At 54.6% G+C, this 27524-nt stretch overlaps 2 protein-coding genes across 5 annotated transcripts in view; both read right to left on the reverse strand.

Moving 5' to 3' along the window:
- Positions 1 to 511: 511 nt before the first annotated feature.
- ADGRG3 (adhesion G protein-coupled receptor G3) lies at positions 512 to 13892 on the reverse strand. The gene is made up of 13 exons (XM_005309544.4): positions 13735 to 13892; positions 12627 to 12656; positions 10549 to 10729; positions 9893 to 10034; positions 9107 to 9253; positions 8398 to 8520; positions 8276 to 8315; positions 7145 to 7245; positions 6351 to 6463; positions 5313 to 5593; positions 4451 to 4544; positions 2853 to 3142; positions 512 to 1814 (listed from the first exon to the last, which is right to left on the reverse strand). Exons 1-13 carry the CDS (start codon positions 13802 to 13804, stop codon positions 1702 to 1704), a joined length of 1725 nt encoding a protein of 574 aa, XP_005309601.4. The 5' UTR covers positions 13805 to 13892; the 3' UTR covers positions 512 to 1701.
- Positions 13893 to 19457: 5565 nt separating this feature from the next.
- The window catches only part of LOC101933058 (adhesion G-protein coupled receptor G1-like), a 37118-nt gene continuing 29051 nt past the window's right edge, over positions 19458 to 27524 (reverse strand). For all 4 annotated transcript variants that reach the window (XM_065566872.1, XM_065566871.1, XM_065566869.1 and 1 more), the window contains exons 7-14: positions 26376 to 26492; positions 25905 to 25950; positions 25015 to 25115; positions 24763 to 24884; positions 23752 to 24026; positions 22995 to 23103; positions 22371 to 22639; positions 19458 to 21835 (exon numbers count right to left, since the gene is read on the reverse strand). In XM_065566872.1, coding sequence (XP_065422944.1) covers positions 21708 to 21835; positions 22371 to 22639; positions 22995 to 23103; positions 23752 to 24026; positions 24763 to 24884; positions 25015 to 25115; positions 25905 to 25950; positions 26376 to 26492 — 1167 coding nt within the window. In that variant the 3' untranslated portion in view covers positions 19458 to 21707. The remainder of the gene's footprint in view (positions 21836 to 22370; positions 22640 to 22994; positions 23104 to 23751; positions 24027 to 24762; positions 24885 to 25014; positions 25116 to 25904; positions 25951 to 26375; positions 26493 to 27524) is intronic.

The raw sequence follows: 27524 nt of genomic DNA on the forward strand, positions 1-27524 counted from the left end.
GAGCAATGTAACGACTCATGTCTGTTTAAGGGAGAACGGACTTTTTGTAACTGGGTGCAGTGCCATAATTCTGCATGGGAACTGTAATTATTGCTCATTTGCATAGGGAAATTAGCACACGTGCAGAGCCTCCCCTACAGGAATTGTGAGCGCTGGCCTGTGTATGACTAAACACAAGGTATAAAACCTCTTGCAGTACTTTATCTAGAATTACTCAGTAACAGTCCTCACTGCCCCTAAGTACTTCAGGGAATGTTACTGCCATTTAGGTGGATAGTCTGTACAGAAGTGGTGAATGGGTGATCTTGCACAAAGAGCCTGTTTGTAAAAGCAGCCAGTGCAGTGAAATCTGTTCCTGCTTCAAACCATGCCCCTTTTCCAGGAGCAGTGCAGATCTGGCAACTCCATACCCCAAGGAGAAAGATCTGCTGCCCCCAGACTTCTGCTGGTGCTCAGTGTCGCACCCTGGAGGTTCCCAGGCGGCGGGAGGGAATAATCACATTATGCATAATGTAGTAATTCACTTGTTTATTCAAAAGTCCTCAGCTGTACATGTGCAGTGCCCTGGATTAGAAATGTGGACAGGAGCTTTGATGGAGTGGGTTGGTGCCTAATGTAGTTCCCACTGATCAATGGAAGGGTTGCTTCCTCAACTCCAGGGGCATGAGAGAAATAAGTCAGCCTATCAAGCCTCTGCAGCGCTGAGATGTGTGCAGCGTTCTACCTCTGTGTGTTTGTTGAAATCTGCTAAACGGGAATTGTTCCCAGGAGCAATTATTCCCCATTAATACGTAGCAAGAGGGATTCCTGCAAAAGGGGGGCTGGAATCCTCTTACCTGATAGTGCTGTAACTCGGTTAAACTCCCTCCATGAACCTGTAGTGACTCTAAGCTTAAAGGATGGGGTGAAACTTGAAAGATTTTCTTGCTGGCTCGATTCCTAGCCCCTGGTCCTCTTCTGCCTTAACTAAAGGGGCAAAATTGGGGCTGCTACAGAGCTTGAATCCATCAAGCTTATGCCCGGAAGTTTCTGTTCAGATCTCATTCCCCTCTCTCTCAAGAGGGAGCTTCTTAGAGGTAAAGTTCAAGGGGAGTAAGGTGCTTAAATACCTTGCAGATCTTGGCCTAAGTGACATTCCTAAGACCACAAGAAAGCTATGATGATCTCCAGGGACATTAGCTGAAGCGCTCTAGCTGCAGTACGGGAGATGCCAGTGCTCTAGGCTCTGTCTTCAAGTAATCGAGGCCCCTTAATCACACAGAGAGGCTGGCCCCAGTGAAGAGTTTCTCTGATGGCAGATCAATTTCGCAGTGGGGTAAACTGAGCCATAGTGAAGTAGCTGTGGGCAAATAACTTAACTTCTCTGTGCCACGGTTCACCCAGCTGTAAAGTAGGTATTATTCTGATCCTCACGCAGTGCATCAGGTTCAGAACAAGACACAGAATTCAGGCCACTTACTTCCACTTCCCTGCTCTGACTGCTAGACAAAACTCCTCTCTCCCCCCCCTCCCCCCCCCATGGGAAAGAGCACAGAAAGAGGCTCACGTACTGCATGATTGTGCTTGCCAAGCAAGCCTGAGTGGAGCTCTCCACCTGGCTAGTCCCCTACCCATCCCTCTCTGCTCATTGAGGAAGCTACGTGGACTGGGCAAATTCCTCTGAACCAGCCCCCCCGCCTGGAAGAGAAGCTGGTGCTGCCGCTAGCTGCGGGAAGCGTTGGTGACTTTCACATTCTTGCCGCTACCGGAGGAGGATGTGGCTGCATCTTTCTTTGGATAGTAGAGAACCATGAACCAGATGAAAATGAAGAAACCTGTGGGGAGAGAGAGAGAGGCCTCGGTCAGGGGTGGAAACGTTGGAATCTGGCCTGCTAGTGAACACTATGGCTAATGCCCAGGTACCTTTAGCAGAACAAGTTTGAACCTAGCCTCATTAGCTCTTAGTGCGCACAGGTGACAGCGGAGATTGGCTCATGCCACGTTCCAGGGGGAATTTCACCTGTCTCCTGCTGCCTCAACAAGCCCAAGGACTTCCGAGGTGACGTTGAAGGAAGCTCCTAAACTCACTTGCCCCAGCTGAGCCGCTGTTAATGTTCCGTCTCTCGCTAAAGGGGGAGAGTGCAGGTGGGGTGGTAGCCACCGGCGTGCCATCCCTCCCGCCCCCTTCGAGCTACATCCCTCGCTCCTGGGGCAGGCAGCTCTCTAGCTCTAGCGCTCCTCAGAACAGTGCGGTTAGGCGTGGCCCCCCAGAACTGCCTACCTCTTTAATAGGGAAGTGGGGCCTGCAGTGAGGTCCCAGCATGCACTGCTCTAGCTACAAGAGATCCAAATGGCTACAAGATGTAGCACTGTTCTTTGGGACCTACAGTTAGGGTGACCAGATGTCCTGATTTTATAGGGACAGTCCTGATTTTTTGGGTCTTTTTCTTATATAGGATCCTATTACCCTCCCTCCCCCCGTCCTGATTTTTCACACTTGCTGTCTGGTCATCCTACCTATAGTGCTAGTGTAACCCCCACACCTCCTGGGTGTGGTGTTCTGTCCCATTTAGTGGCACTGAGACCACTTAAAGAGAGAGTTAAATGAGTTGGCTTTTAGCTCATGGGATAGGCTCATGCATTAAGCTCTAGAGGTCCCCGGTTTGATCCTGCCTGCCGGCGCCCAGGGTCTGTTGGCGTTACACTAGGGGGGTCACATCTCTCTATTAAAGGGGAGGGCAGCTGGGATCTGGTCCACTCTGAGCCACAGCTGTGGCCCTCCAGCCTCGGGTGAGTTGCCCATGCAGCCGCTGGGCACCACTGGTATGCAGTGCCACCTGGCTCGGTGCTTTAGCTGGGAGCTGTGCCCTGACCTTGGAGAGAGTTCAGTACTGTGAAGAGGTAGGCTGCAGGCACGGACATGGTGCCGTAGGTGAAGAAGGCCAGCCCCCATGTGGCTCCCAGCAGGCAGGAGAGGCCGAGCACTGTGAAGCCCCTCTTCCAGGTCTCTATTTTCTCCTCCTTCCCCGCTGTGGTGCGCTGCAGGCTGAACAGCTTCCAGGCTACAACCACGAGGACCAGGGTGTTGAAGAGGAGGATCAGGCCGAAGTAGCTGCAGTTGGTGATGTAATGGACCACCACGTGAGTGGAGTTTATCCAGCACCTGCAAGGGACAACTCAGTGAGCCTGGACGGGGAGCAACTGGGGATGCTGTCAGGGCAGGGTGGGTGGCAGGCAATGGAATGGGGCAGCACACTAAGAAATTGCTCCTGTACGGATCGGCACAGGTGGCTCTCCTAGCCTGGGGACCCCACTTCATAGAGTCCCTCCTAGAAGGCAGGGCCAGGTGGTTTCAGAAGGGGGGGCAAGGATGGTGCAGGTGGAAGGTTGACAGGGTGGCCGAGCAGATCTCCTGCGGTCGGGAATGCCGCGGTGCTAGCGCACCCCTGGTCTGTGATGGTGGGCAGTGACGTTCTTCCCACTCGGTCACCTCGGGAATTCCCTCGAGCACGGCAGCAGGCAACGTGGCAATGGGTGTGTACTGGGATAGGGCAAGCAGCCCTTTTAAACAAAGGCTTCCTGGGGGGTGGAGCCCTAGGAGTGGCCAAGCTCTAGGAATGACCTCCCCTCCCATCCCTAGGACAGGTGGTCCTGCCAGGAGCAGGCTGGAGCACAGAAGCTGAAGGCCAGATCCTGCTTTCCTTGTTTTCTCCAATTGCCCGCTGAGGTCCATGGGAGCCTCGGCTGCCCATGGAAGGCACTACTGGGCCCTGGGTCTTCCCCTTTCACTTCTACAGCGGGGGGTGTCCCCATGTCACAGCTGGGGCACAGTCTGGGCGTAGAGCTATGCATGGGCAGTGCGTGAGTCCTCCTTGGGGGAGGCTGCGTGTGCCTGGACCATAGCCCCCACCCTGAGGCCCACCTCTGCTCAGCCGTCTCCTCCTGAAGCCCCACCCATGCTCCACCCTGGCCTCGCGAAGCCCCTTCCTCAAAGTCCCTCTGCTCACTGGCTGTCCACTCACCACTTGCGCGTGCCTCTTCCCCCCCCTCCTGCGAGGCCCCCATGCAGGTGGAGCTGGGACGGGAAGAGGCAGAGCCATGGGAGAAGAGGACAAGCGGGAGATGGAGGCCAGGCTACAGCCGGGGCACCCACCCTTTCAGCGGCGGTGCGCTCCAAAGGCAGTGGGCTGTCTGTTTGGGGAGGCGTAGCTTCCCATGGCCTCGTATCCCCCCCGCCTCTGGGGCTATGCCAGGGCAGCCCTGCAGCGAATGGGGTGGGCTTGTTAACACCGCTGCAGGGCTGAACCTTGGACAGCGGGCGGTAGCTTCCTGCGAAGCTGAGGAGCAAAGTAAAGATTGGTCCAGTTTCCTTTCTAAGACAGCCCAGGAGCAGAAGCGGGCCCGCTTTGCCCAAGCCAAGCCACTGAGCTAATCCACACCGCCGGTAGCTAGCCGAGAGGGTGCAACTTACAGGGTGACGGCGGGCTGGTTGGCCATATCCGTAATGGTGTATTTTCCATAGCTGTTTATGCTGCCAGTGATCGTGACCACGAGAGCAGGGAAGCCTGAAAAAGCAAAGGGAGGAGGCCATGAATGCCCGAGGAAGGGGGAGATGGTGGGGGCTATTTTTTCTTTCTGTTTCTAAGGCCTGGTCTACACTGGGGGGGATCGATCTAAGCTACGCAACTTCAGCTCCGAGAATGGCATAGCGGAAGTCGACATATCTCAGATCGACTTAGAATCACTTCCTTCGCATCCTCGGGGCGCGGGATCGACGGCCGCCGCTCCCCCGTCGACTCCGCTTCCGCCTCTCGCCCTGGTGGAGTTCCGGAGTCGATGGCAGAGCGAGTGGGGATCAATTTATCGCGTCTACACTAGACGCGATAAATCGATCCCCGATAGATCGATCACCGATCCGGCAGGTAGTGTAGACGTACCCTTTATGTTCTGACCTCTTGTCCATCTAAGCCCAGGTCCAGATGGGATCTGAGACAACAGGCAAATCTCAGCGGACACAAACTGTTTTAAGAAGCCATTTTGCGGAGATGTGATATCATGTGGAGACTTAGGTTGGGTGGGCTCTGGTCTCCTTCTCCTACACTCCCAGCAGTGCTGCTGTGCCTTGTTAACCGCTGCTGGGGGACTGATCTCTGATAAAGGTCGGCATTTAAAATCCAGAGGATCTAACCTTCTTACTAAGGCAGGTCAGACTTTGATCCCAAACAGGTTGGCTGTGTCCCTTTAAGAGCTGGCCCTAAGCTCTCCATGGCTAGGGAGCCCACTGTTGAGCCTCACAATCCAGCCCCTAGCAACTTGGGGGAGATGCAGCCTACCCCAGCCAACGAGGCACAGCTTCACCATGTAGTGCCGCATGTAGATGTTGGTGACTTTGATGACCAACAGGTAGACTTGAAACGCCTCGATGGCCATCCAGGTGAAACAGCAGAGCAGGCAGTAGTGGGTGAAGCCTCCGATGCCCTGGCATAGCCCCTGATGGTTCAGGCTGAAGATCCATTTGTTCAGCAGAAAGGCCAGGTTCAGGAGGAGCAGGCTGCTCGTGAGGTTCACGTGGATCTTGACCGTGTCATTGGACTGGAATTTTTTGTAAATGAACCTGAGAGCGAAATGAGGCTCAGTGAAGTCAGCTCAGGAAAAGAGTGACACCCATCAAAGAGCATCGCTGTTCTCGGGGCACCAATTCCCCACTGCCTCCTAGGGAACCAAGGGGCGGATATTCTCATCCCTAAGTGGGGTGAGATAGGCCCATGAATGTGGGTTGTTGATTTAATCGCTCCCGCCATGTAGAGCGAGAGACACGTTAACTCCAGAACTTCCTAATGAAACACAGAGCAGAGAGAGACGTGGCACAACCCAGGGGAAAACAAAGGACCTGGCTGGGGGCTGGGAGAAGAGAGGATGAGAGGGGAGGAGACTGGAAGCTCTTTGGGTCAGGGACTCTTTTGTTGTTGGTATTTGTGTGCATGGAGCCCAACACAACGGCCCCCTAGTCCCTGGTTGTGACCTCTGGGCCCTACTGCAATCCAAGTGACTGGCAGAGAAGGGGACAAATGAGCCACTCAGAGGCTGCCCCTCGCAAGGGGGTGACTGCGGCATGAGAGATGCCTCAGGAATCCAGGACCATGGACTGTTCTTGTTTCCCTTCCCTTTGATCCTGGGGGATTTGGGGCCAGTCTCAGCCCTGGTGAAAGCAGATGTTACAACCAGTGAAGTCGCTGGAACTGCACCAGTTTGAACTCGGGCTGAACTTGGCCCATAGACTCTGCCTTCGCCCAGCTCCATGCTCCAGCGGGAGGGTGGGAATGCCAGGAACCTCCAGAGAGGGCCTGAGGGAGAAGCTGGAGGTGTCCTACCTTAGAGCAAAGTACAGGCCGATGGTGAGGGCTGAGAAGAACACGGAAATCCCACAGCCAACGTTTGCGATAGTTAATAACATCTGGGCTGCGATGTTGTCTAGGGACGGAGTCTGTCAAACACACACACAGGCGCTGGGTTACCACAGGCGCGGGCTGGTGTGACAGCAGAGGACATGACAACACAGGCAGCTTAACAACCTGCTGGAGCCGCTGGGAGCTTCCGGGCAGGGCTGGGTGGGGACTAAAGAGGGGGGCTGTTGCTGCAGGCCCAGCTTGCAAAGCCCCTGGGTGAGGAGAAGGGGAGTGGAAGTGCGAGAGAGCTCGTCAGGCTACCCGGCTAAGCGCAGCACAAAAGGAGAGCCGTGGTTCTGAGCAGACCAGCCACTCCTGCCATGCCCTGGAAAGATGGGAGAAGGAGGAGCGGGGATTAGCTAAGGTTGCCATGGACAGTAATGACTGGGCAGCACCTCAGGCTGGGAGAAGAGAATTTGAGTCTCTCTGCTTTGGTATTGCAGGCCAGATGCTTAGCTGGAGAACGTCCCCCTCTGCCATCCAGCCACTGAAGGTGCTGGATTGGGTTTGTTGCTGATTAGAGACCAGGGGCTTGGAGAGGTGGAGCCCAGCTTTGTCCCTGGCGCTGGGCTGACTTTCTACAGGCCTCAGATGAGGTGTAAGCGTACAGTTCATATAGGAACAGCTCCAGCGCAGATTGAACCCGGCCTCTGGGGCTCAGGATGGAGCAGGCAGCAGAAGCCAAACTAAAAGCAGTAGGTACAGGGTATACGTGATACCATTAAGAGGGTGAAGAAGGTCAGGTGATCACAGCAGCACATGGTCTCCCTGTCTCTGGGTATGGTGAGGCAGCCAGATGTGTTCCATCCTCCACGCTTGCCTGAAAAATTCACACGGAGAAGCTATGGCGTGGAAACCAAGCACATCCTCAATCCTCGCTGCACACTGATTGTCACAGCCACCAATGTGAAACGGCAGCTGAATGGCCCTGTGCGTGCCCAGGAGATCTCAAAGCACAGCTTGAGGAGACAGTGTAAAGCCTCCGGTTTGGGAAGGGGATAGTGAAGCAACGGACATGGGGTGGGATGAAGGGCTCGTTTGCCATGGCTTGCAAAGACCATGGTATAGGCTCAGATGCGACACTGATGGGGGACATATACGTATATATGGTGTCTGTCTAGTCTATGAGAACAAAGGACATATACCATGTGACAGCCTCTGGCACAACCAGAGCCCGGACATTAAGTTATTAAATGTGAAATACATCTTCAGGCACAGATGAGGGGCTCCTCCCCTCATTAGATACCTGTGCACGGGCTGGTATTTCTGTGGGGGTTCCTGTATTGCTCACCTGGCTACAGGTAAATTCTGAGGTCTGCTTACCAGAGGCCTCTCTGGGGATTATTCTAACAATACATTGGCTCGAGCGGTTCCTGCCTGCCCTTGGGCCTGCCCCCAAGCCGTTGAACAGGACCAGACCCAGGACCGGGCACTTCGAATTTGTGAGCAATTGCAGTTAAAACACGTCAAGCAACCGCAGCCCAACCAATTCTGAGTGAGCGCCGGCGCCCACAGCATTCCTGGACACAAGGGTGCCCGTGTTGCCTTCCAGACAAGGCCTTGGCGCTGGAGGGCGCAGGCGTTCCACAGAGGTGAAGAGGCAGGCGGGCACTGCCCCATTGCTGCTAGCTCTCAGCACAGAGGGGTTGGCAGGTCAGCAGGGTCCCGCTGATCTAGTCCCACCCTGGTAGGCCCGAGGTGCAGTCCTTTCTGGATGCGTGACTTGTCTCTGCAAGGCTTTTCCTGCTCTCATCTCGAGCCTCTCCTGGGCTGTTCCAGGGTCTGCCTGCGCTCCCTGGGTGAAGCTAGTGTCTATTCTCAGTCCTGCCGAGGCCCTCCGCTTCACGTACCTTTCTTGGTGTCCCAGAAGACGCACTGAACGGGCACGTTCTGCAAAGACAGAGCAGGTTAGTGAGCAGGGTGGCCTCCCTCGGTGAGGCGGAGAGGAGAGGGGAGCAGAAGGCTGGCTTACCCGGGGCAGTTGTCCGTGGGAGAAGGTGAGTTCTACACAGTCGCTGAGTCCAGCGATTTGCCTGCCTCCCACGTTCACACTGACCGTGACGTTGTCTAGCATGGTGCCTGTCTGGTCCGGGTCCTGCGGGACATTGGCATCGTTCCATGGCCACAGTTAGTCTGTAGGCTTGAGGACCCCAAGCTCCCAAGGGCAGTAGAACCTGTACCCACTTAGCGCAGTGCTCTGTCTCCCTCTAGTGGAGACTCAGCGGTTGATGAGCCCACTTGTCTAACAGGGCTGAATCCTTTAGCTCAGGTAGTCGAGGTTCATGCCTTTAGATCCAGCAGTCCTAGGCTTGTTTCCCTGCGGCTGCTGCTGCCCCACCGAGGGCTGCAGCATCACACTGCAGCTCTTGCGCTGCCATGGGTCCTATAAGACTCTGTATGGCCACAAAGGAGTTAATTCAGTCACCTGGCTTTTAGGCCTCTCAGCATCAGCGGTGGAATCATGGATCAGTGCCTACTTCATAAGGACAATGTACCCTCATGATGCCAGGCATAATCTGATCCCTGCCATTTTCCCCTCCCTATTCAACACCGCCTGATCAGTGAGGTGCATGATGGGGGCGTTCGCCTTCCTCTGAAGAATCGGGGATAGCTCAGGGCCGGAGGCAGGATGGCTAAGAGATCAGCTGAACCTCTGCTCTGACTGTTACGGCAACGCTTACCTTAAACATGCTCACTTCTCCAACGTCAAGCACCAGCACTGCCACTTTGACGGAGTCTGTCTCATTGTGAAAGGACTGAAATAGTCCCCTGGGGAGTCTTATGTTGCTCACCTTTCCCTTCACACTTGTGTCTAGCTCCTTGGGGACCTACGCCGTGGAACAATAATAGTTGATTATTATTTGCTAACAAAATGCCTTGTTCTTCTACAGTACCTTCCATCTCAGGATCCACAAACACTAGTGAAGCCCCCATGAGGTGGATATTATTTGGGGAAACCGAAGAGAGAAACAGGAAGTGACTCAGAGCATCTGTGGCAGAGCTGGACCGAGAACCCAGGAGTTCTGACATTCAGTTCTCCACTCTAGCCACTAGAGAACATTGCAGCCTAGCTGTTGCCACACAGGCAGGGTGTAACCTCTGTGAGAAGAAGGAAGTTCTTTCAGACAAGAAGGACCCCAGCGCCCTACGTTTGCTCAACTAACTTGGCACACACCAGCCATGGCGGTGAACGTAAGAGCTACAGATAGCGAGATACAGCTGCCAGCATCCCCCACCTTCTCTAGTGGTGTTTTCAAGAGGATGTTTTCTTCACAGCTCTATTGCAGCTGGAAACATGGGCTCTGAAGAAGCACCTGGCTGCATCATGGCTTGCAGTGCACCAGCAGGGGTTAACTCAACATGGCGACCCTGGGGTGCCTGACTGAGAGGCTAGAGGCCCAATGATTTATTTCACCCCTGCTCAGAAGGAGACAATGCTGCCATTTTGGAAGGAAGGGGTTTGCTACCTCATTCGGCGTGATCGTGAAGACGAGATCGTGGGTGATGAAGGTGCTCACGTTCTGGACCCGCGCCTTTGTCTTGTTTAAGTCTATGACACTCTCATTCACCTCTTCCCCGATGAGGTACTCCTCGAAGGCAGGCCAGAACCTGCAATGGGAGGAGGGACAGGCTGAGAACTGGTGGAGGGGGTGCAGCTGCCGGAGGCCCACACCTGCTATTGTGAGGCAGGAAATGGCCGCCATGGACTAAGTGTCCTATGCCCCAGGAAGCTGAAGCCAGGGAAGTGCTTCCTAGGCATGTTTAAGCTAATGGGGAGGAGGGAAGAGAGCCAGAAAAGAGCCCGGCTGGTGTGGATGATGGGAATAACCCTTCCCAGTGTGGGAGGTCATGAACTCTTCACCTCAGCACAAGGCAAACTCTGGGACTGACAGACTCCTCTGTCCTGGTGTGGGCTGGGGAAACTCTGGCATAGAGCCCCTCTGGCCAGAGGATGAGCCCTTTCCTGCTGGGCCAGGTGCCTCCCTCCTGGGCCAGGATGTGAGGGAATCCTGGGTTAGCTGCTGGGGCACTGGCCTGCCCCTCTCCCTTAGCCATGAGGGACCTTCTTCAACAGAGCCCTGCCCGGGTGATGCTCTCATTCCCCATGTGCGCGCCCTCGTACCTGTGGATCTCGTCCATCACACATTTGCAGAAGGCGTTGGCCTCCTTCTCCAGATCATCACACAATGGGGGGATGCTTGTGATTTTGTTGACTGACTCCGGTTGTATTGGTAAACCTCCATTGGTCAGGCCGATGTCACAGCAGCTGCGGCCAGAGTCCCCCCTGGGTACTTCCTGCAAAGCTGAGGGAGGCAAACACAGCAGTGGGGGTGTTCCCAGGTCTCCCCGCATCCTGCTCACCCTCTGACCGCCAGGGAGCGTGCGGGGAGCAATTTGGAAACCCAGGGTTACCGGGAACAAAGGAAAGTGAGCAACGAACAGTGTCCAGGGGGCTGTGACTGCCTGAAATGAATGGGCTACAGAAGAATCAAGATGCCCCCCCAATGTTAATTCAGGGGCTCAGAGGGGCTGCAGCTGGGCACCTCACAGGGGAGCAGCAGGAGTCTGGTTAGTTGCGCCGGGATGCGATCTGTGAGCCTTGGCAGTCCTTTGCCTAGCTTTCATTGCATGGCCAGAGGAATCTGACAGTGGCTCAGAGCCTGTCCTCTGTGTTGGATTGTCCTGTGCAGCCAAGAGACCTGCCCAGATGCTCTGAGCTGGATTCACCCCAGCACGATCACCTGCAACGCCTCTGATGTCAAAGGAGTGGCACCTACTTCCTTTTGGGCTCTCTCCCTCCCTCTGGGATCCGCCCGTCCATTTTCCTCTTTATTCCACCCCTTGGCACCCATGCCAGCTCTCGAGATCTGGCTCGCATGGGAGCCTGCCAGTACAGCAGCAGCACAGCCCCTGGGCTGGCCAGGTGGAAGGAGAGACTCTTGAGAGCAACACAAGACGCACTGTCTCTGCCCTCCCCTGGGATCTACTTTTGCTGCTGGGGGGAGCTCAGGTTTGGAAGCTGGTTTCCTCACACCCCCTTCTGTCTGCAGCAACAGCATCTCCTCGTACTTCAGGCAGACTTTCCTCACGCCTAGCCTGTGATCTGGGCGCTCTTCCTTTTTGCCTCGGTCCCATGGGACCAATCTAATTGCATTGCAACTTGGCAATGGAGAGAGAGAATCATCTCAGCACGAGACCTGATATAGAGCAGCTTTCGGGCTCTTGCAAATGAAGGCAGATCATGGGGCACACGATTCTAGCCGGAGATGGGTCCAAACCAAACATCCAGATCCAAACGACCCTGAATGTCAGCCCTTCACGGAGGCTGCACCAGGCCCATGTCACACCAGGGAGGTTTGGTGGCAGTGGCCTGGTTAATGATCAGATGGAATTCCCTGGACATAAATCCCTGAATGGGATGTGGTTCTACCAATAAACCTGTGTGAGCAGCCTACAGCTAGGCACTTAAAGCATCTCCCAGGCTTTTAGGAACATCTGGGGTGAGCCCATGGAACAGGGCCCAGCATGGGCGAAGGGGCCGTTCGGGTGGGATAAGGGTATAACCAGGAGTCATGGGTGAAAGTGAGACAATAGCAATGTGGGCTGAATATGAAGGAGAACTTTCCTAGCAGTACTTAGTATGTGATCAAGTTTTATATCTTCCTAGCCCTGTACAGACATTGGATAATTAATCCTACAGCACCCAGGAGAGGAAGGTGGGTCACTAGTCTCGTCACCATTGGCAGACGGGGAAACGGAGATGAAGTGACTTGCCCATGTCACACAGCAGATCATCAGTAGCACAGCCCGGATTGACTGAGGGCCTCCTAAGGGGGCTCCTTCCTCAGCCCACTCTACGAGGCTGTGGCCCTGTCTCCCACAGGATGCAGTGAGTCTGCATGAACAGGGGTAGCTGTGGTTACCCTCCCTCATCAGCCCAGCCCTGGCAGTGCCTAGTGGCAGCGCAGAGACAGGAGGTGGTTGGCTCGTTGGATCATGGGAGCTGAGGGTGCAGGGTTGGGGAGGAGGTCTGGGTTGGGTGGCTGTGTAAGGCACTCTCGCCTTGGCGGAGGAAGGAAAATGGAAAGCAGAGGAAGAAGGAGGTCCCCTGGGATTCATCCTTAGCAAGCCTCACAGGGATCTGCACCTGCAGCCCAGCCCCAGAGCACGAGGCCCGGTTCAGCAGAGGAGGGGACTCACCCTTGCAGCTCTCTTTTCCTCTGATGCAGTCTGAAACAAAAGGCAAATGGACAAAACCACCAGGGTCAGTGAGTGGCATCAGAGGAGGGAAAAGATCATCACCACAATGCATGTGACCCAGCGGAAGAGCCATTGCATCACTCAGCGCTTCCTCGCTCCCACGACACTGGAGCCAGCTTCAATCTATCTTGTCCTCTCTCTCCTCCTCCTCCTCGCCTTCATTGCTTTCCCCACCTCCCTCGACCGGTTCCCTCCCGTTGGCACTAGTTGGGCTGGGCGCCAAGGGTTAAAGATGTTCATGTCAGTGGCTTGTATGTGGTGCGAGAGTTTGCTCGATCCTGCCCCACTTGGAGTCCCTGAAAAGACGCCCAGCGAGTGCAGTGGGTGCTGGCTCGACCCACAGTGAATGCTCAGATTATCTTTGGAACATATTCGCATAGATACTTCTGGCAGGATTCCCCAGCTCTGGCTAATGTGTGGTGTTCCAGGGACATCTGCCAGCCCAGCAGAGGTGTTCGAGACCCCCCCCCCCATCATTTGGCCGTAAAGCAGATCTGGCCTCCTGGGATGTAGCCAGTATACTCAGCATACAGCAGGCTGTGGCAGGCGACCCCTTTCCATTGGATTGGGCGAATGCTCATGATGTTGGTTCCCAACCTGCCCTACCCAGGACAATGCAGGAAGCACAAAAATCACCCCACCAGCTGCTCCCCGGCAGACACCAGGGGACTGGCGCTAGAGTCAGACAACAAGCCAAACTTGGTCACGTGATCAGAGGGCAGGCCCCCGACGGGCTGCAATGCAACATATGCCCAAGTCAGTCGAGCCCAAAGAGAGCAAAAGGCTTAGGGGAAATCATCTCTCTTGCCATTCCTAGCCCTCAGCTGATCGCTTTGGCCTTTCAAATGGAAGTGTCTGTCCCACTGGTTGAACCGTCACTGCAGTCCAGTGGTTAAACAGTTCGTTAAGAGGGGGGCACTTTTCCCTTTTCTTTCTCAACGCCCCAGATCCACTAGGCCAAAGCACAGGAAAGCAGCCAAGGCATCTGCAGGCGACACACACACACAGTGGGTGGCTTTCCCCCACCAGCACCTTCTCTTCTACTCACCCAGCAGTGGCAGGAGGCTCAGGGTTGTCACCATGAAGGAGCATTTCATGCTGTGCAGCAGATTCACCATTCTCCTCTCTTGTAAGTTTCTCTTTCTATCCACACCCTTCTCTGCCCCCTCCTGCTTCCTCTCTCTCTCTGGCTCTACCTCCAGCCCTGTGCTCCGAGGTTTAAATTAGGCAATGGAAGTGTCATTTCCTATCTGAAAACTTCACAATCCTTCCTGCACCTTTGCAGAGCAAACTCGCTGATACAAGCTTCCTGGCTGATGAGTGACAGACAGCTCGCCCCAAAACACAGAGCTGGCATTCTCCTTTCCTGAATCCTGACCCATCTCGGGGTGGTTCTGAGGGTTCCTCTCCTGTCGTTGTGGGGCCACAATCCCGTCTGAGCCCCTAAATCTCCTCTCTTCTAAGCGTCTGGCAATAAACGTGCCCTCTGCCTCGGGTCTAAGGTCGATGCTGCTCAGTGGGTCAGAGGGCTAGAAGCGCCTGGGGAAGATGTGCCCCTTGCATTCCAGCCCATCGAGCACCCTGATGCTGTCATGTCTATGATGCCCCTATGTCCCCTGGCCCAGGAAAGTGATAGGTTCGACGTTTCCTTGCCAGCGCTCGTGGCTTCTTGCAGGAAAGACCATATGTGAGCCCTGAATGTAGGTACCTTTCCAACAGCCCTTTGCCAAAGCAATATTACCATCTCCAGTCTGTCAGAAATCAAGAGTCAGTTCCCCCAAATCATAAGGTTGGCTTAAAACTCATGAGAATCAAAGAAAAATAATAAATGCAGGGTTCCTTTTCTATGTGTTTTGGTGTCCCAGTCATCAGGGGGCACGATGACAAGCTCTCCCCCCCCCAACCCTGAGCACAAGAAAGGAACTTTTACAAAAATAAAAATTGAAAGCTGAGAGTCTCACCTCATCACATGACCCCAGGAGCTGGGGCTTTAAGAAAAATCTCAAATAGCTTGAGACTTGCCATAACACCATGAGAGTTGGCAACACTGCATGTGCTGTCAGTTCCAAGTTCCCAGCTCCTCGACCCCACAGTGCAATGATGTCAGGTCCAGAACCCCTTGTCAGCTGAGCGAAGCCACTGGCCTAGCTGACCGCTCATGGGCCACTGGACGTGGATTCCGAATTAAAAGCAGGGGAAGCGCTCAGTGGGTTTCCATTCCTTGAGCAGCATGGGCAAATGAATTCTGGGGACTGGAGTCTGTTCTCCCTTTCCCATCCCTGGAGCGTCAGGGAGGGGTTAGGAATAAACATGAGGCCAGATTTTAGAGAGGAAATATTGTTCAGTGCTTAGGCTACTAACAAGATTCAAGGGACCTAGCATAATGTGGCCTACAAGCCTCTGTGCAAGCCAGGAAGGGGTTAATAGGCTACACTGAAGGACCAGAGGGTCCTGTGGCACCTTTGAGACTAACAGAAGTATTGGGAGCATAAGCTTTCGTGGGTAAGAACCTCACTTCTTCAGATGCAAGACTTGAAGATGCAGACTTGCATCTGAAGAAGTGAGGTTCTTACCCACGAAAGCTTATGCTCCCAATACTTCTGTTAGTCTCAAAGGTGCCACAGGACCCTCTGTTGCTTTTTACAGATTCAGACTAACACGGCTACCCCTCTGATACTGAAGGACCAATTAGCCTAAAGGCAGACACCTGGAGCTGGAAACAGGATTTCAGGGACAGGCTTAAAAAGAAGAGCCCTTCTCAGTTGCAAGGGGACAGGCAAAGAGAGCAGGGGTGTAGAGGGCTCCCTGTGAAAGATCAAGATGGTAAGTCCAGGGGTGGGTCCCGAGCAGATTTCCCTGGAGGAAAGGGAAGAGTTTATGGGGATGTTGCTCAAGACGTGTTTTGAACCAAGGGCCTGGAAGGGTGGATCTGTAGGTGACTGAGCTGGGAGCCTAAGTGGCAGCACCCCAGAAAACTGTTGGAGAATGGAGGGAGCAGCAGATAAGGAAACTGAGGTTGCGGTCCTACCCAGTGCTGGAAGGGGTGGTCTGATAAGGGGGTGCAGCTCACTACATGAGCAGGGGGGCATATTGATCAATCAGAGATTCCACACACACTGGCATGTGAATAATTTGACCCACCGCCTTGAACGAGACAACCCTTTTTAGGCTAAAAGAATTTTTCCCACCTAGTTTGAAACTTGCTGCATTGTCGCTTCTCCGTGTTGCTTGGAGACATACGTTTCCCACCGGGGAAAGCCCCTCCATATGTATTTGACAGTCAAGACCTTCATAACAACATTGTCAGCAGTCGTAGTTCTGCCTCACTGCTCAAGGATGCTAGAGCAACAAAGCTCTAGCTAGTACCCAGAGCCAGGTTGGCATAGACCGTTCTTCCTGTTTGCTCTTACTGAAATTGAAGGGGTGTGTGTGTGTACGTGCACCCTTTGCACTGCAGCTCTCCCCACACTGAGGGTTGGGAACTCTTTTCCCCTCGGTGCTGTTGGTTGTTAGTGGCAGGTTCTGAACGTGCAGTGCAGACACCCACGCAAACGTGCGACTTCCTCCTTTTGTATCGCGGCTCTCCAGGGTTCTGTATTGCGTAATTCACCATAGGGCTGAACGCCTGCCAATGTGAATCAGATGTAGGAGCTGCTCCTCTTACCATTCTTTTGCACGTGCCATGACCCCATGAGTGCACGTGTACAAATGCCCCCTTGTGTGGGTAAGTGCAACGGTTTTTGGCACCCAGAACCCTAAACGAACGTGGCAATGGGAAAAAATGACACCTGCACAAGAGCGCTGCTCCCTGGGTGTCGTCTCAGCGATGGTGCCTCGCTTTACTGGAGATGCTCCGGTGAGCCCTGGTAGAGCCCGGGCAGCTATGGGACAATGTGCTGGAACCTAGTGGGGCTCATTTCACGCCAGCCGAGGCAACACGATCCTGCGTGAAATAAGTGAGTAAAGGCAGCTGGGCGTAGTGTGTCAGCTCTGTGGGGCAGGATCTCCTGTTTGGTGTTTGTACAGCATCAAGTGCTGTACAGCCTGGTCCGGGCCCATAACGAGGGCTCCTAGGCACTCCAGTAATACCAATATAGACTAATTGGCTTGTGCGTGATCCATGCCCTTTCACCGAGTTCAGTTTTTCCACATTTAATCACAGGGCTGTAATTCAGCCTCCGAAGCCAGTTGTGTGCGAAGCTAATAAATTAATTAACAATCACTTGGTACTGGGTCTGGCATGAGATCCGGTGGGAATCCTACTCGGGCATGAGCTGAGGTGGTACCTGGGAGACTGGCACAAGAAGGAAATGATTGTAACAGCGAAGGACCACTCCTCCCCACCGTGTTTCTGGGCTAGTGTTCGCAATGGAGCCTTTGCTAAATGCTCACCAGAAATAATATTAAGAAAACACGACAGTTTCAGGGTTCAGCACCCAGATGCTGGGAAATGGCAGTGGCAGACCTGCAGGAACCACCTTAACTCTGCCCCTGTGCGTATGTGCATAAGGACACTATCGCTCTCAATTTCTCACACACTAACACAATAATTTTACCTCGCACTTTTCATCCGTGGATCACAAAGGAGGTCAGCATCGTTGTCCCCATGTTACAGCTGGGGAAACTGAGGCACAGGGGTGACTCAAATCTAGCTCCTCTGAGTCCCAGCACACTAGACGCTCGGCCACACTACCTCTCTGTAATTTAATGTTTTGTTTCTTATGGGATGGCAGCCTTCTGCATGTCCCCAGTAGTCCCTGGCTAGTAACACACACATGCACGTGTGTCTTTTGTCTGCACAGAGGCCTGTGCGTGGGAATGTGCACAATAAGGCTCTCCAGTGGGAGGCAGATGGAAAATCATGTAAAAACTTTTTTGGACGTGACTTTTTGCTGCCGTTTGTGATGCCGCAGACTGGGGCCTAAGGGTCCTATTGGCACTCGTCTGGGGTCACCTGCATAATTTCTTGAATGGAATGAAAAGAGCCCAAGCATAGGCCAGATACACCCATTATGCATCCTTCCTCCTACACACGTCGGTGCTGGCAGGGAGGGTGGATGTCTTCATTGCTACGTAGCTAGGACCACTCATGGGGGTGGCTCTTGAGCAACTCTCTCCAAAGAAGTGGCAATACGAATGTTTATAACCATCCCGCCAGCCCGGAGTGGGATTTCATTCCACCCTTTTTCAGTGAGAACCCCTTGGCCTTTTCCATGCTGAAGCATGTTCCTTGTGATGATCTCAGTACTTTATACCTGGCATTTACAGTCGGGCAAGTCATGTCTCTCCAAGTGCTGCGTAAAGCTGATTGAGCGGCTGCTCTGACACTTCAGAGGAAGACCGGCCTTGTGGCCAAGACGTGGGCTGGGAAGGTAGAAGCTCTGTTACCACACAGACAAGTTGCTTAACCCCTGAGTTTCCCCAGCTTCTTGTGCGAGCATGTCTCCCCGGAGCGTTGTGAAGCTTAGTTCAAGGGCTGTAAAGCCAGGAAGAAGGAGCCCACGGGTACCATGCCACGCTGTGGGAACTGTAAGAGTTCGTGGCAGTTCTCTTGTGCATGATGGGATTCCACAGCACATACGGGGGAAATCGCTAAAGGCACATACGGCTGTCAGGCACCTAGGCCTTGATCCTCAAAGGTATAGAGGTGCCCCGTGGAAATCTTTGGGAGTTAGGTGCCTAAATCTCTTTGACAACTTGGGTCCTAATTCCCATTGTCTTTCAGTGACTGAGTTCTGGGGTTGGATGGGTTGGGGGTTCTGTAGGGGGCGGGAAGTGGGAGGGAGTGGCTAGGGGGTAGGGCTACACCCTGGAGTGTCCTCTTTTTTGAAAATTGAAATGCATATGCATCCGAAGAAGTGGGCTGTAGTCCACGAAAGCTTATGCTCTAATAAATTTGTTAGTCTCTAAGGTGCCACAAGTACTCCTGTTCTTTTTGCAGATACAGACTAACACAGCTGCTACTCTGATACTTGCCATGTGTACCTTTGAAAATCTCTCCCTAAAAATACAACAGGGATGGAGTAGAGAATAAAGTCCCAACAATGGATCAAGTAGAGAATAAAGTCCCAGGGACAGACTGAATTGGAGTGGGAACACTTTAATAAGCAGAAATCAGATTTGACACCCCCTCTCGGGGAAGTGACCCTGCAGTGCGACCTACACACAATGAGGGAGATTTCCTACAACATAGCTAGGCTGAGATGCCCAACCCCCGTTGACTTGCAATCAGAGTTGGGCGCCTTACCCTTGTTTGAATGCCACTGAAGGCCATGAATTACATCAGTGTGAGAGGAGAAGTGAGCCCTAGCAAACCTGGGCTCTCTTGGCAGGGCCGGCTCCAGGGTTTGGCCGCCCCAAGCAGCCAAAAAAAAGCTGCGATCGCGATCTGCGGCGGCAATTCGGCGGATGGACCCTCACTCCCGCTGGGAGCGAAGGACCTTCCGCCGAATTGCCGCCGAATAGCTGGACGTGCCGCCCCTCTCCGGAGTAGCCGCCCCAAGCACCTGCTTGCCAAGCTGGTGCCTGGAGCTGGCCCTGTCTCTTGGACCCCTTGTGGAGAGTTAACTCCAGAACTCCTAAGTCAGTGATGGACTGTAACCAGTTCCAGGATTATCTTTCTTTAGGACGGCTAGATCCAGTGGCCCAGATGATCTCAACAGCCACATACTGGATCATGGGGGTCCCACTCAGGTAGCTGGGACCCTGACCTTATGGGATTTAAAGTGAACACCTTGAATTGCACCCAGAAGCAAAGAAGCAGTCACTGAATCTATGTAAGTACTGGTTTAATATTTACTGATCTATCAAAACATCTTCCACCGGCTGTAGCTTCTGAGTGGACCACAAGTATAGGCCCGAACAGACCACATTATATTAGACCAAACCATTAAAAAATAAAAAATAAAGTGACCCAAGCCTGGATAAGTTAGGGTTACCATCTGTCCGTATTTCCCCGGACATTTCCAGCTTTTTCATCTTTAAATAGCCGTCCGGGAGGAATTGGTAATAAGATAGAAAGGTCCGGGATTTCCACCCCCCATGCAGAGTGCGGCGCGGTGGATAGGGTGGCTGGGCCCGATTGAGCCGCTCCCATTGGCCTCCAGCAGCCAGAGCCCCTTCCCCCTACCCCTGCCTCAGCATTCTGTGGGGGCTATGCACACGGCAGCCTGCTCTACGAGGAGCCAGTGGCTCGAGCGGCATGATGGTAAGGGGAGTCCCGGAGGGCAGCCAGGGAGCAGGGAGAGGCTTCGATGAGTCGGGAGTTATGGGGGTGCTGTCGGGGGCGGGGATGTGGAGAGGGATCGGAGCAGTCAGGGGACAGGGAGCAGGGGGGGTGGATGGGTCGGGGGTTCTGTGGGGGGGCAGTCAGGGGGCGGGGGTGTGGAGAGGGATCAGAGCAGTCAGGGGACAGGGAGTGGGGGGTTGGAAGGGTCAGGGGATCTGGGGGGGCTGTCGGGTGTGGAGAGGGATTGGGGCAGTCAGGGGACAGGGAGGGTTAGATGGGTTGGGGGTACGGGGGGGCAGTCAGGGGACAGGCAGCGGTTGGATAGGTGTGGGAGTTCTGGGGAGCTGGCGGGGGTGGGGGTCTGGATAGGAGTCAGAACAGTCAGGGGACAGGTAGGCAGTGGTGTCCTAGGGGGGCACTTAGGGTGGGGGTGTCTCAGGAGGGGGCAGTTGGGGATAAGGACAAGGGAGGCTTAGATAGGGGGTGGGGTCCTGGGGGTGGTTAGGGGCAGGGGTCCCGGGAGGGGGCGATCAGGGGACAAGGAGCGGGGGGTTGGATGGGTTGGGGGTTCTGTAGGGGGTGGGAAGTGGGAGGGAGGGGTTAGGGGGTAGGGCTACCCCCTGCAGTGTCCTCTTTTTTGAAAGTTGAAATATGGTAACCCTAGGATAAGTGAAAGCCAGATGTGCAAGAGAAGGGTGACAGTTCCTGGCCAGCTGCTGATGAAAAGAGGCTTTCACAATCATTGAAGCAAGCTGGGATTCTAGGCCCACGTGAAGAACCCCAGGACATCACCAAATTACAATGCGACAGGAGGCCCAGCCCCCTTCAGGAATGGGATCCGCGATCTCCAGCTCTGCCCTGGCCTCTGCAGCATCCCTCCAACTCTCTAGCATCACCTCTGCCCTGGCTGGCCTGATCGTTCAGGCCCAGGGCTGGGTAGCTGTTGGGGAATCACTGGCAGAACCACATGCAGGTCTGATGAATGGGAGACACAGTGCTGAGTTGCACCTGTACACCGAGGGCTGTTTGCTACAGCCCCATGGCCTCACTCTCCCCCAGAAGCACCCCACACACCTTGGGCAGGAGGGGTGACCGCATCTCCCAGGCCTTGTTACCTAAGGGGCACATAGCCCCCACGTGCCTGGTCCAGTCTGGACCTGCCACAGCCGCTCATGGGCCTGTGCTTCATTCTGAAGAAAATGAAACCTTTACAGCTGCCCAATCTCTCCTCTGCACTTGGGGAGTCACTTGGCAGCTGCCTGATGTGACTGGAGCCCTGGGAACGGTGGATTCCAGGCTCTCCCCTGCCCTCCCTCTAGGCTGTGATGTGGAAAGAGCTGTGAAAGGAGCATGAAACAGACTAGGTCCCCGATCCCCTGTCAGAGAAGGCTGCAGCCCTTGCTGGCTTATAACACCCTCTGTCTTTTCCAGTGACTTTATACTGAAGTGGTGATCTACCTGGGAGCCCAGGTGTGTGCGTGTGATACAAGAATGGTGTTTAATGCAATGGGAACCAGGCAGGGCTGGACCGGAGAGATCCAGAAGGGAATGTGCAGAGAGAAACCGAGCTGCTGCCGTGCTCTTAGCGTATAACAGACTCTATGCTGGCAGTTCAGAGTGTCTGGGAGTGTGTGAATTTCTCTACATTCCTTGTGATTATACGTGGCCGCGTGTAGCAAAGCAGGAGCATCAGACAAACGTGATGCCTCCACCTCCCCTCCGGGAGTGCGATCCCTGGTTCTTGACTCACGGGGCAGAGACAGTCCCAGCTGTGACCAGAGAAAGCGGGTGATTCAGTCTGCGCTCGTGCGGCTGGTGCTGATCGGCAACCTGGTGCTGTCGGAGTTGTTCAGTGAGGGGTAGGATTTCGACTTTCTGACCTGCAGCACCATTGTCCAGTACCAGAGGAAGATGAGGAAGCCTGTGAGAGACAGGAGAAATAGGAGAGCGCTCACTGGGCAGGGGTAATGCAGAGAGAAGGACAATGGGTCACCTGACGGCAGGGGGAGGCTGGCACCCTGCCTGAGCATGGGTGCACCCTGCCAGCTCAGCCCATCACTACTGCCACTTTAAAGGAACAAACTATACGTCAGATGAACTGAGCTAACAGTGTCTCGGATCCATCACTCTACTAACGTAGCAGAGCACTGTCTCGCGCCTTAGCTGGTGGCACCCTCGTGTGGCCATTGGGTGCTGTCGCACAGAAAATCCCAGGGCCCCGCAGGCGAGATGGCTAGGTACAGCGAGGCACGCTCTAGTATGGAGGGGAGCCTCTCCCCCACGGTGAGGAATAGGGCACAGGGTTGTGGCAGCCTCATCAGCTGCTCCTCAGAGAGACTCCAGACTCCTTCGCCATTTACCCCGAAACTCGCCCCGGGGTGACGGCACATACGCCAGGTCCCACGTCGCCGGGAGAGGGCGAGATGGGCAGAGCGTGCCCGGCCCTGCGCGCTCACCTTGCAAAGTGTTGATGATGGTGAAGAGGTAGATGACGACGAGCCGGAACGATCCCGAGGAAAAGGAGAAGAACGCCAGTGCCCAGGGGATGCCCAGCACGAGGCTCAGGCCCAGGAGAACCAGGGCGTGCTTAAGCTCGTGGCCTCTGTTCCTCTGCCTGAGGATCTCCCGCACCATGGCTCCCAGCATGGCCGTGTTGAAGAGGAAGACCAGGCTGAAGAAGCCCAGGTTGACTATGTTATGGATCAGGGGGGCTGTGATCCAGCATCTGGAGGGAAGAGAAAGGCAGATAGTTCAGGTCCGTAATCCTCTGCTAGAGCTCGGGGGACCCCCTGGCACATTCGGCCTCCAGCCCAGAGTTAAACATGGAGGCCGGTCTCCCAGCTGATGTAAGGCAGTACAGCTCCACTGAAGTCACGAGAGCTTTGCTGATTTACTCCAGCTGGGGATCTGGCGGGAGGGAGAAGCGGGAGGAAGAAAAGGTTTCAGGGAAAACCCCAGCAGAGGGGATGTAATCTGTTGGTCTGATGCAGGGTGCACACCGTGTGTAACTGACTCACGGGAGGGGGCACTGCTAGCGATGGTATAACCAGGAACATGGTGATGCCATTTCAATTACTCACATGGTTGCATTGGTGGATTTCTCAAGGGATTCAACTACTGCAATGTGGAATGGTCCATAATTTCTCTGATCCGCCAGGAAGATCACACCCACGATAAAGATGGGAAGCCCTGGATGCAGAGAACAGCATTAGGTAGTTCCCCTAACCCCAATTCCTGTCTTTCCCTGAAAAAGGAGCCCATCCTTTCTACTCCTAAGGAATTGACCGTGTTGTTCTCCCATACCCTTTGTCACCCTAGCGGTGGACTGAGGACAGTGCATTGAACAGGGATGGTTGGGTACAGCTTTGGGTCCTCATGTCCACACTGCTCATAGGTTCCTGGGTGTTAAGGCCAGAAGGGACCACTGTGATCACCTAGTGTGACCTGCTGCACAGCACAGGCCAGAGAAGTTCCCCCAGTGCCTCCTGCCCATAGCTTGTGTTTGAGCGACAGTGTGTTTTTTTTTTTTTTTTTTTTACAGACACAGCCAGTCTTGACTTAAAGCCTTAGTGATGGAGACACCACTGCCGTCAATGCTTTAGTGAGGGGACTGATCTCTAGCCTGAATTTCTCTAGCTTTAGTTTCCAGACATTGGTTCATCTTATGCCTTTGCCTGCTAGATGAAACAGCCTCTGCCCTCAGAAATCTCTTCCCCGTGTAGGTACTTGTGGACGGTGAGCAAATCATCCTCTTATCCTTGCAAGAGGAAAGTCTTCTGGGGGCGGGGGGAAGAGGCCTGCGTTCTCAGGGCCATCTCGGCCTCCTTTCGTACTCACCCCAGCCCACCAGGCAGAGCTTGAGAATGAAGTGCTCCACGTAGGTGTTGAAGACCTTCACCACCAGCCTGTAGAGATTGTAGCCCTCAATGCCCATCCAGGTCAGGCAGCACAGCAGAGAGAGGTGCAGGAACATGCCGCTGGCTTTGCAGGCTGCCTCGCTGTCGATGGAGGCCAAGTGCTCAGTGATGAGGAAGCTCACGTCCAGCAGGAAGATGGCCCCCAGCAGGTTCATGTGAATGGAGATGTTTACGGTGCCGTCTCTGTGCTTCCTCCTGGGAAAGGGAAAGGAAGAGATTTCATTGCTGCTCCTGGCTGGGAGTCCCAGACCCAGCACCCACAAAACCCCACGATGGGGTCCCAGGGCTTTGATTCAAGCAGCTCACGCTAACCAGAGACCCGCAAGAGATCTGTGTCTTAACAACAGGAGATTGTGAGCCCAGTGCCTATTCCACATGTGATGGCCAGCTGATGGCTGTGATGGGTGAACACGCTGAGCCACTGGTAACTGCAACAGGTGAGCGACCCTGGTCCCCTTGTTCCACTGGGAAGCTACATCTCTGCTGGCCTTTGAACCATGTGTGCAGGCGATGGGTTTGGCCATTGCGTACAGCCTAATTTCTCAAAGGAAGCCTCTTTTAGCCTGCGTCAGCCCCTTGTTAACGCACTGCTAAAGATCTGTGCGTGCCCACGCTTGCTGCATTAGTGCTAAAGACCAAGATGGCGGTCAAGATTATTAAACATGATTGGTGGTTCTGGGGGCCCATCTGGAGACCCCATAAAGGGGTCTGGTTTCTAGGGGTGGGTGCTCAGCACTTCCTGAATATCAGGCCCCTCTCAGGTGTCTCACGTTGGGCCCCCAGAATCACCAGTCCCTTTAGAAAATCTTGGCCAATCTGTGTGTAATGGCAGCCGAGGGGGATGCTGCCTGCATGGGGTAGCGAACTGGTCAGCATGAGCACGAGTTACAGGCTGCTAGCTAATCCCCGGCCCCGAACCATAGTACTGTACCTGGAGCAGCAGAGGAAGAAGATGATGGTGAAGAGGGAAGCCACAGCTGAGATAATGCAGCCAATGTAGGTGATAATCGTCAGGTACTCCTTGTGGATGTGATCTATCTCTGGAGAGGACATCTGAGAATGGAGAGGACAGGGGAGGTGTTAGAGCCATGCTGGGCAAGAGCTGAGAGCTTTACCCATCACTGCGGAGACCATGCAGTGAGGATGCAGAGAGGTTGAGTGGGAGTTGGTACCCGGTACCCACCATCAGCACAGCAAAATAGGTGAGGTGGTTGCAACGACAGACTGTCTGGTTATTACCCATCTCTGTTTCACAGCCATCACTTTTCCAGCTGCCGCGGCCATCTGCAAAGAGAAAAAAAGCAGTTTCCTGTTGAAGGTGGGAGGTTTCACACACTCAGCCCAAGTCAATGTTCACAGAAAGTCTTTGACCCACGGTGTCTGCAAGCAGGTGAGAATGAGAGAGTGCTTTGCAATGGGGCCCAGTGACTCTCGTACAGACCACATGGCAGCACTGGGGACTCTTCGAACCCAAAATCACTCCCACCCATATCTGCGTAGAGAGCAGGGCCTGGGACAGATTCTTTGGGATATCCATGAGGGAACCGCCTGAGATCTAGCCATCCACGGAGATCTATGGGCTGTCCCCCGGCATTAGAGGAATGGCAGGATTCACAGATAAGGGGAGGCTGTCAAATCAAGCCCCGTTGAGGCTGAAAAGGAGAAGTCACAGGGAGCGGGAGTGAGTGACACAGATTGGAGAAGGACAGAGTGAAAACTAATCAGCGTTTCTTGATGGAAAAGGGATGGATGTATCCAGCCACTGACCATGTGCTGGGCCAATCCCACTCCTACTGAAGTAAACGGGAGTTATCCAACCACTCCAATGGGAGTTGGACTTGGCCCAGAGTTTGTCTCTACAAGAGTTAAAATACCAAGGACAGTCCAGTCCCATGCTTCAGGTTGTAAAGTGACTGATGCTCACTCCCTTCCTTGGGCAGCTAGGCTAGGGGTCTGGTTCCCACCTCACACCTGTGCAAAGCCAGCATAAGGTGCTGTCAAATCGAGAGGGTAGCACTGGACTCCCCCACTGCACAGGTGTCAGTCACTGCCTGCTCTCTCGGAGATACTCACGGCTGGAGTTCACGTCCCAGAACACGCACTGTGGAGTCACGTTCCTCTGAAAGGACAAGAACATGGGTGGTGATGCATGAGCCTCTCTGGGTTATTCATGGGGCAGGTGAGTTTGGCTGAGGGGCAGATCAAGGGGCAGATGGGGGCAGGAGGAGAAAAGAAACTCTGGCCCTTGTCATGTGACTGGGGCCAGGAAACAAAGATCATTCTCTCCCCAGCAGTCCAGTCGGTCACCTCCTTTTTCAAGAGGGAGGCTCCTCCCAGCAACAGCCTATCGGGGCAGGGAAAGATCCGACACCGGCTGTGCCGTCTCTCTGGAAGTGGCTAGTTGGCCTGAGCTACGTGTTTTGGAAGGGGATCCCCTAGAGAGGATGGGGCGACAGAGCCGAGGCAGAAGCTGAGTTGGCAGGTCTCAGCCCCCGCCCCCGCCCTGGGCAGACTGATTGGAATGGGGCCGTTTCTCACACCTACCGGCAGCTGGACATGAAAGAATTTGAGGACCACGTCCTGTGGGAGGCCCGATACGGAGGTGTTCCCCACGGTGATGCCAATCACCTTATCACCGAGCACCCTGCTGCTGTTCTGGTCCTGAAAGAGATGGAAAGCCCATGATGCCAGCGTGGGAGAGTGACAGCTGCCGGGCACCAAGCTGCTCTAAACCTCCTGGAGATTTCAGACCCAGAGAGCTTCTTGTCACCTTCCTCAGCAGACAACACAGACCCAAGGAGGGTCTGCGCACACAGGCTACGGGAGCCGGCGCAGTCTCTCCTCAGGCTGTGCCTCGCCGCTGTCACAGCTGACGTAGCACAGGCATCTGGGGGAGGGCATCAGGACACCAGGTGGCAAAGGCCAGATCACAACCCCCAATGGTCCAGCTGCTCCGGGGTCCTGACGCTGAGAGGAGCTGCAGGGTAAGGTGCCACCTTCCATACTGCCCCTAGCTGTACAATACCCTGCCGGGGCCTGGGGTGGAGGCATTTCTTCCGGAGCCCAGCCAGGGACCGGTTTGAGCTGCAGTCGCTAGGCACAAAGGGAGATCGCAACCGGCAGAGCTTTGGCCGGAACCTGAATGTGGGGACCCTCCTAGCACTGTCCCGGTGTGTGTCTATGATGGGCCCACAGCGTTTTCCAGCGGGGAGGCACCGTGAGTACACTGGCCTGGCTCCTCTGGGAAAGGGAGCTCAGAGCCTGGCTAAAGGCACACAGCAAAAAGAAGCTATTGAGTCTCATCCGACTCAACCTATTCACACAGGACACTGTGCCGCTGGGGACAGTTCAGGGGCAGGGGTGGGGACCAGGGCTGGCACAGCAGGGGGTGCTGTGAGTTGGAGGGAGGGGCATTGGCAGGGCTGGCACAGCAGGGGGTGCTGTGAGTCGGGGGAGGGGCATTGGCAGGGCTGGCATAGCAGGGGGTGCCGTGAGTCGGGGGAGGGGCATTGGCAGGGCTGGCATAGCAGGGGGTGCCGTGAGTCGGGGGAGGGGCATTGGCAGGGCTGGCATAGGAGAGGGTGCCGTGAGTCGGGGGAGGGGCAGTGGCAGGGCTGGCATAGCAGGGGGTGCTGTGAGTCGGGGGAGGGGCATTGGCAGGGCTGGCATAGGAGAGGGTGCTGTGAGTCGGGG

This window comes from Chrysemys picta, chromosome 14 (assembly GCF_011386835.1).
Source record: "Chrysemys picta bellii isolate R12L10 chromosome 14, ASM1138683v2, whole genome shotgun sequence".
Taxonomy (NCBI): domain Eukaryota; kingdom Metazoa; phylum Chordata; order Testudines; family Emydidae; genus Chrysemys; species Chrysemys picta.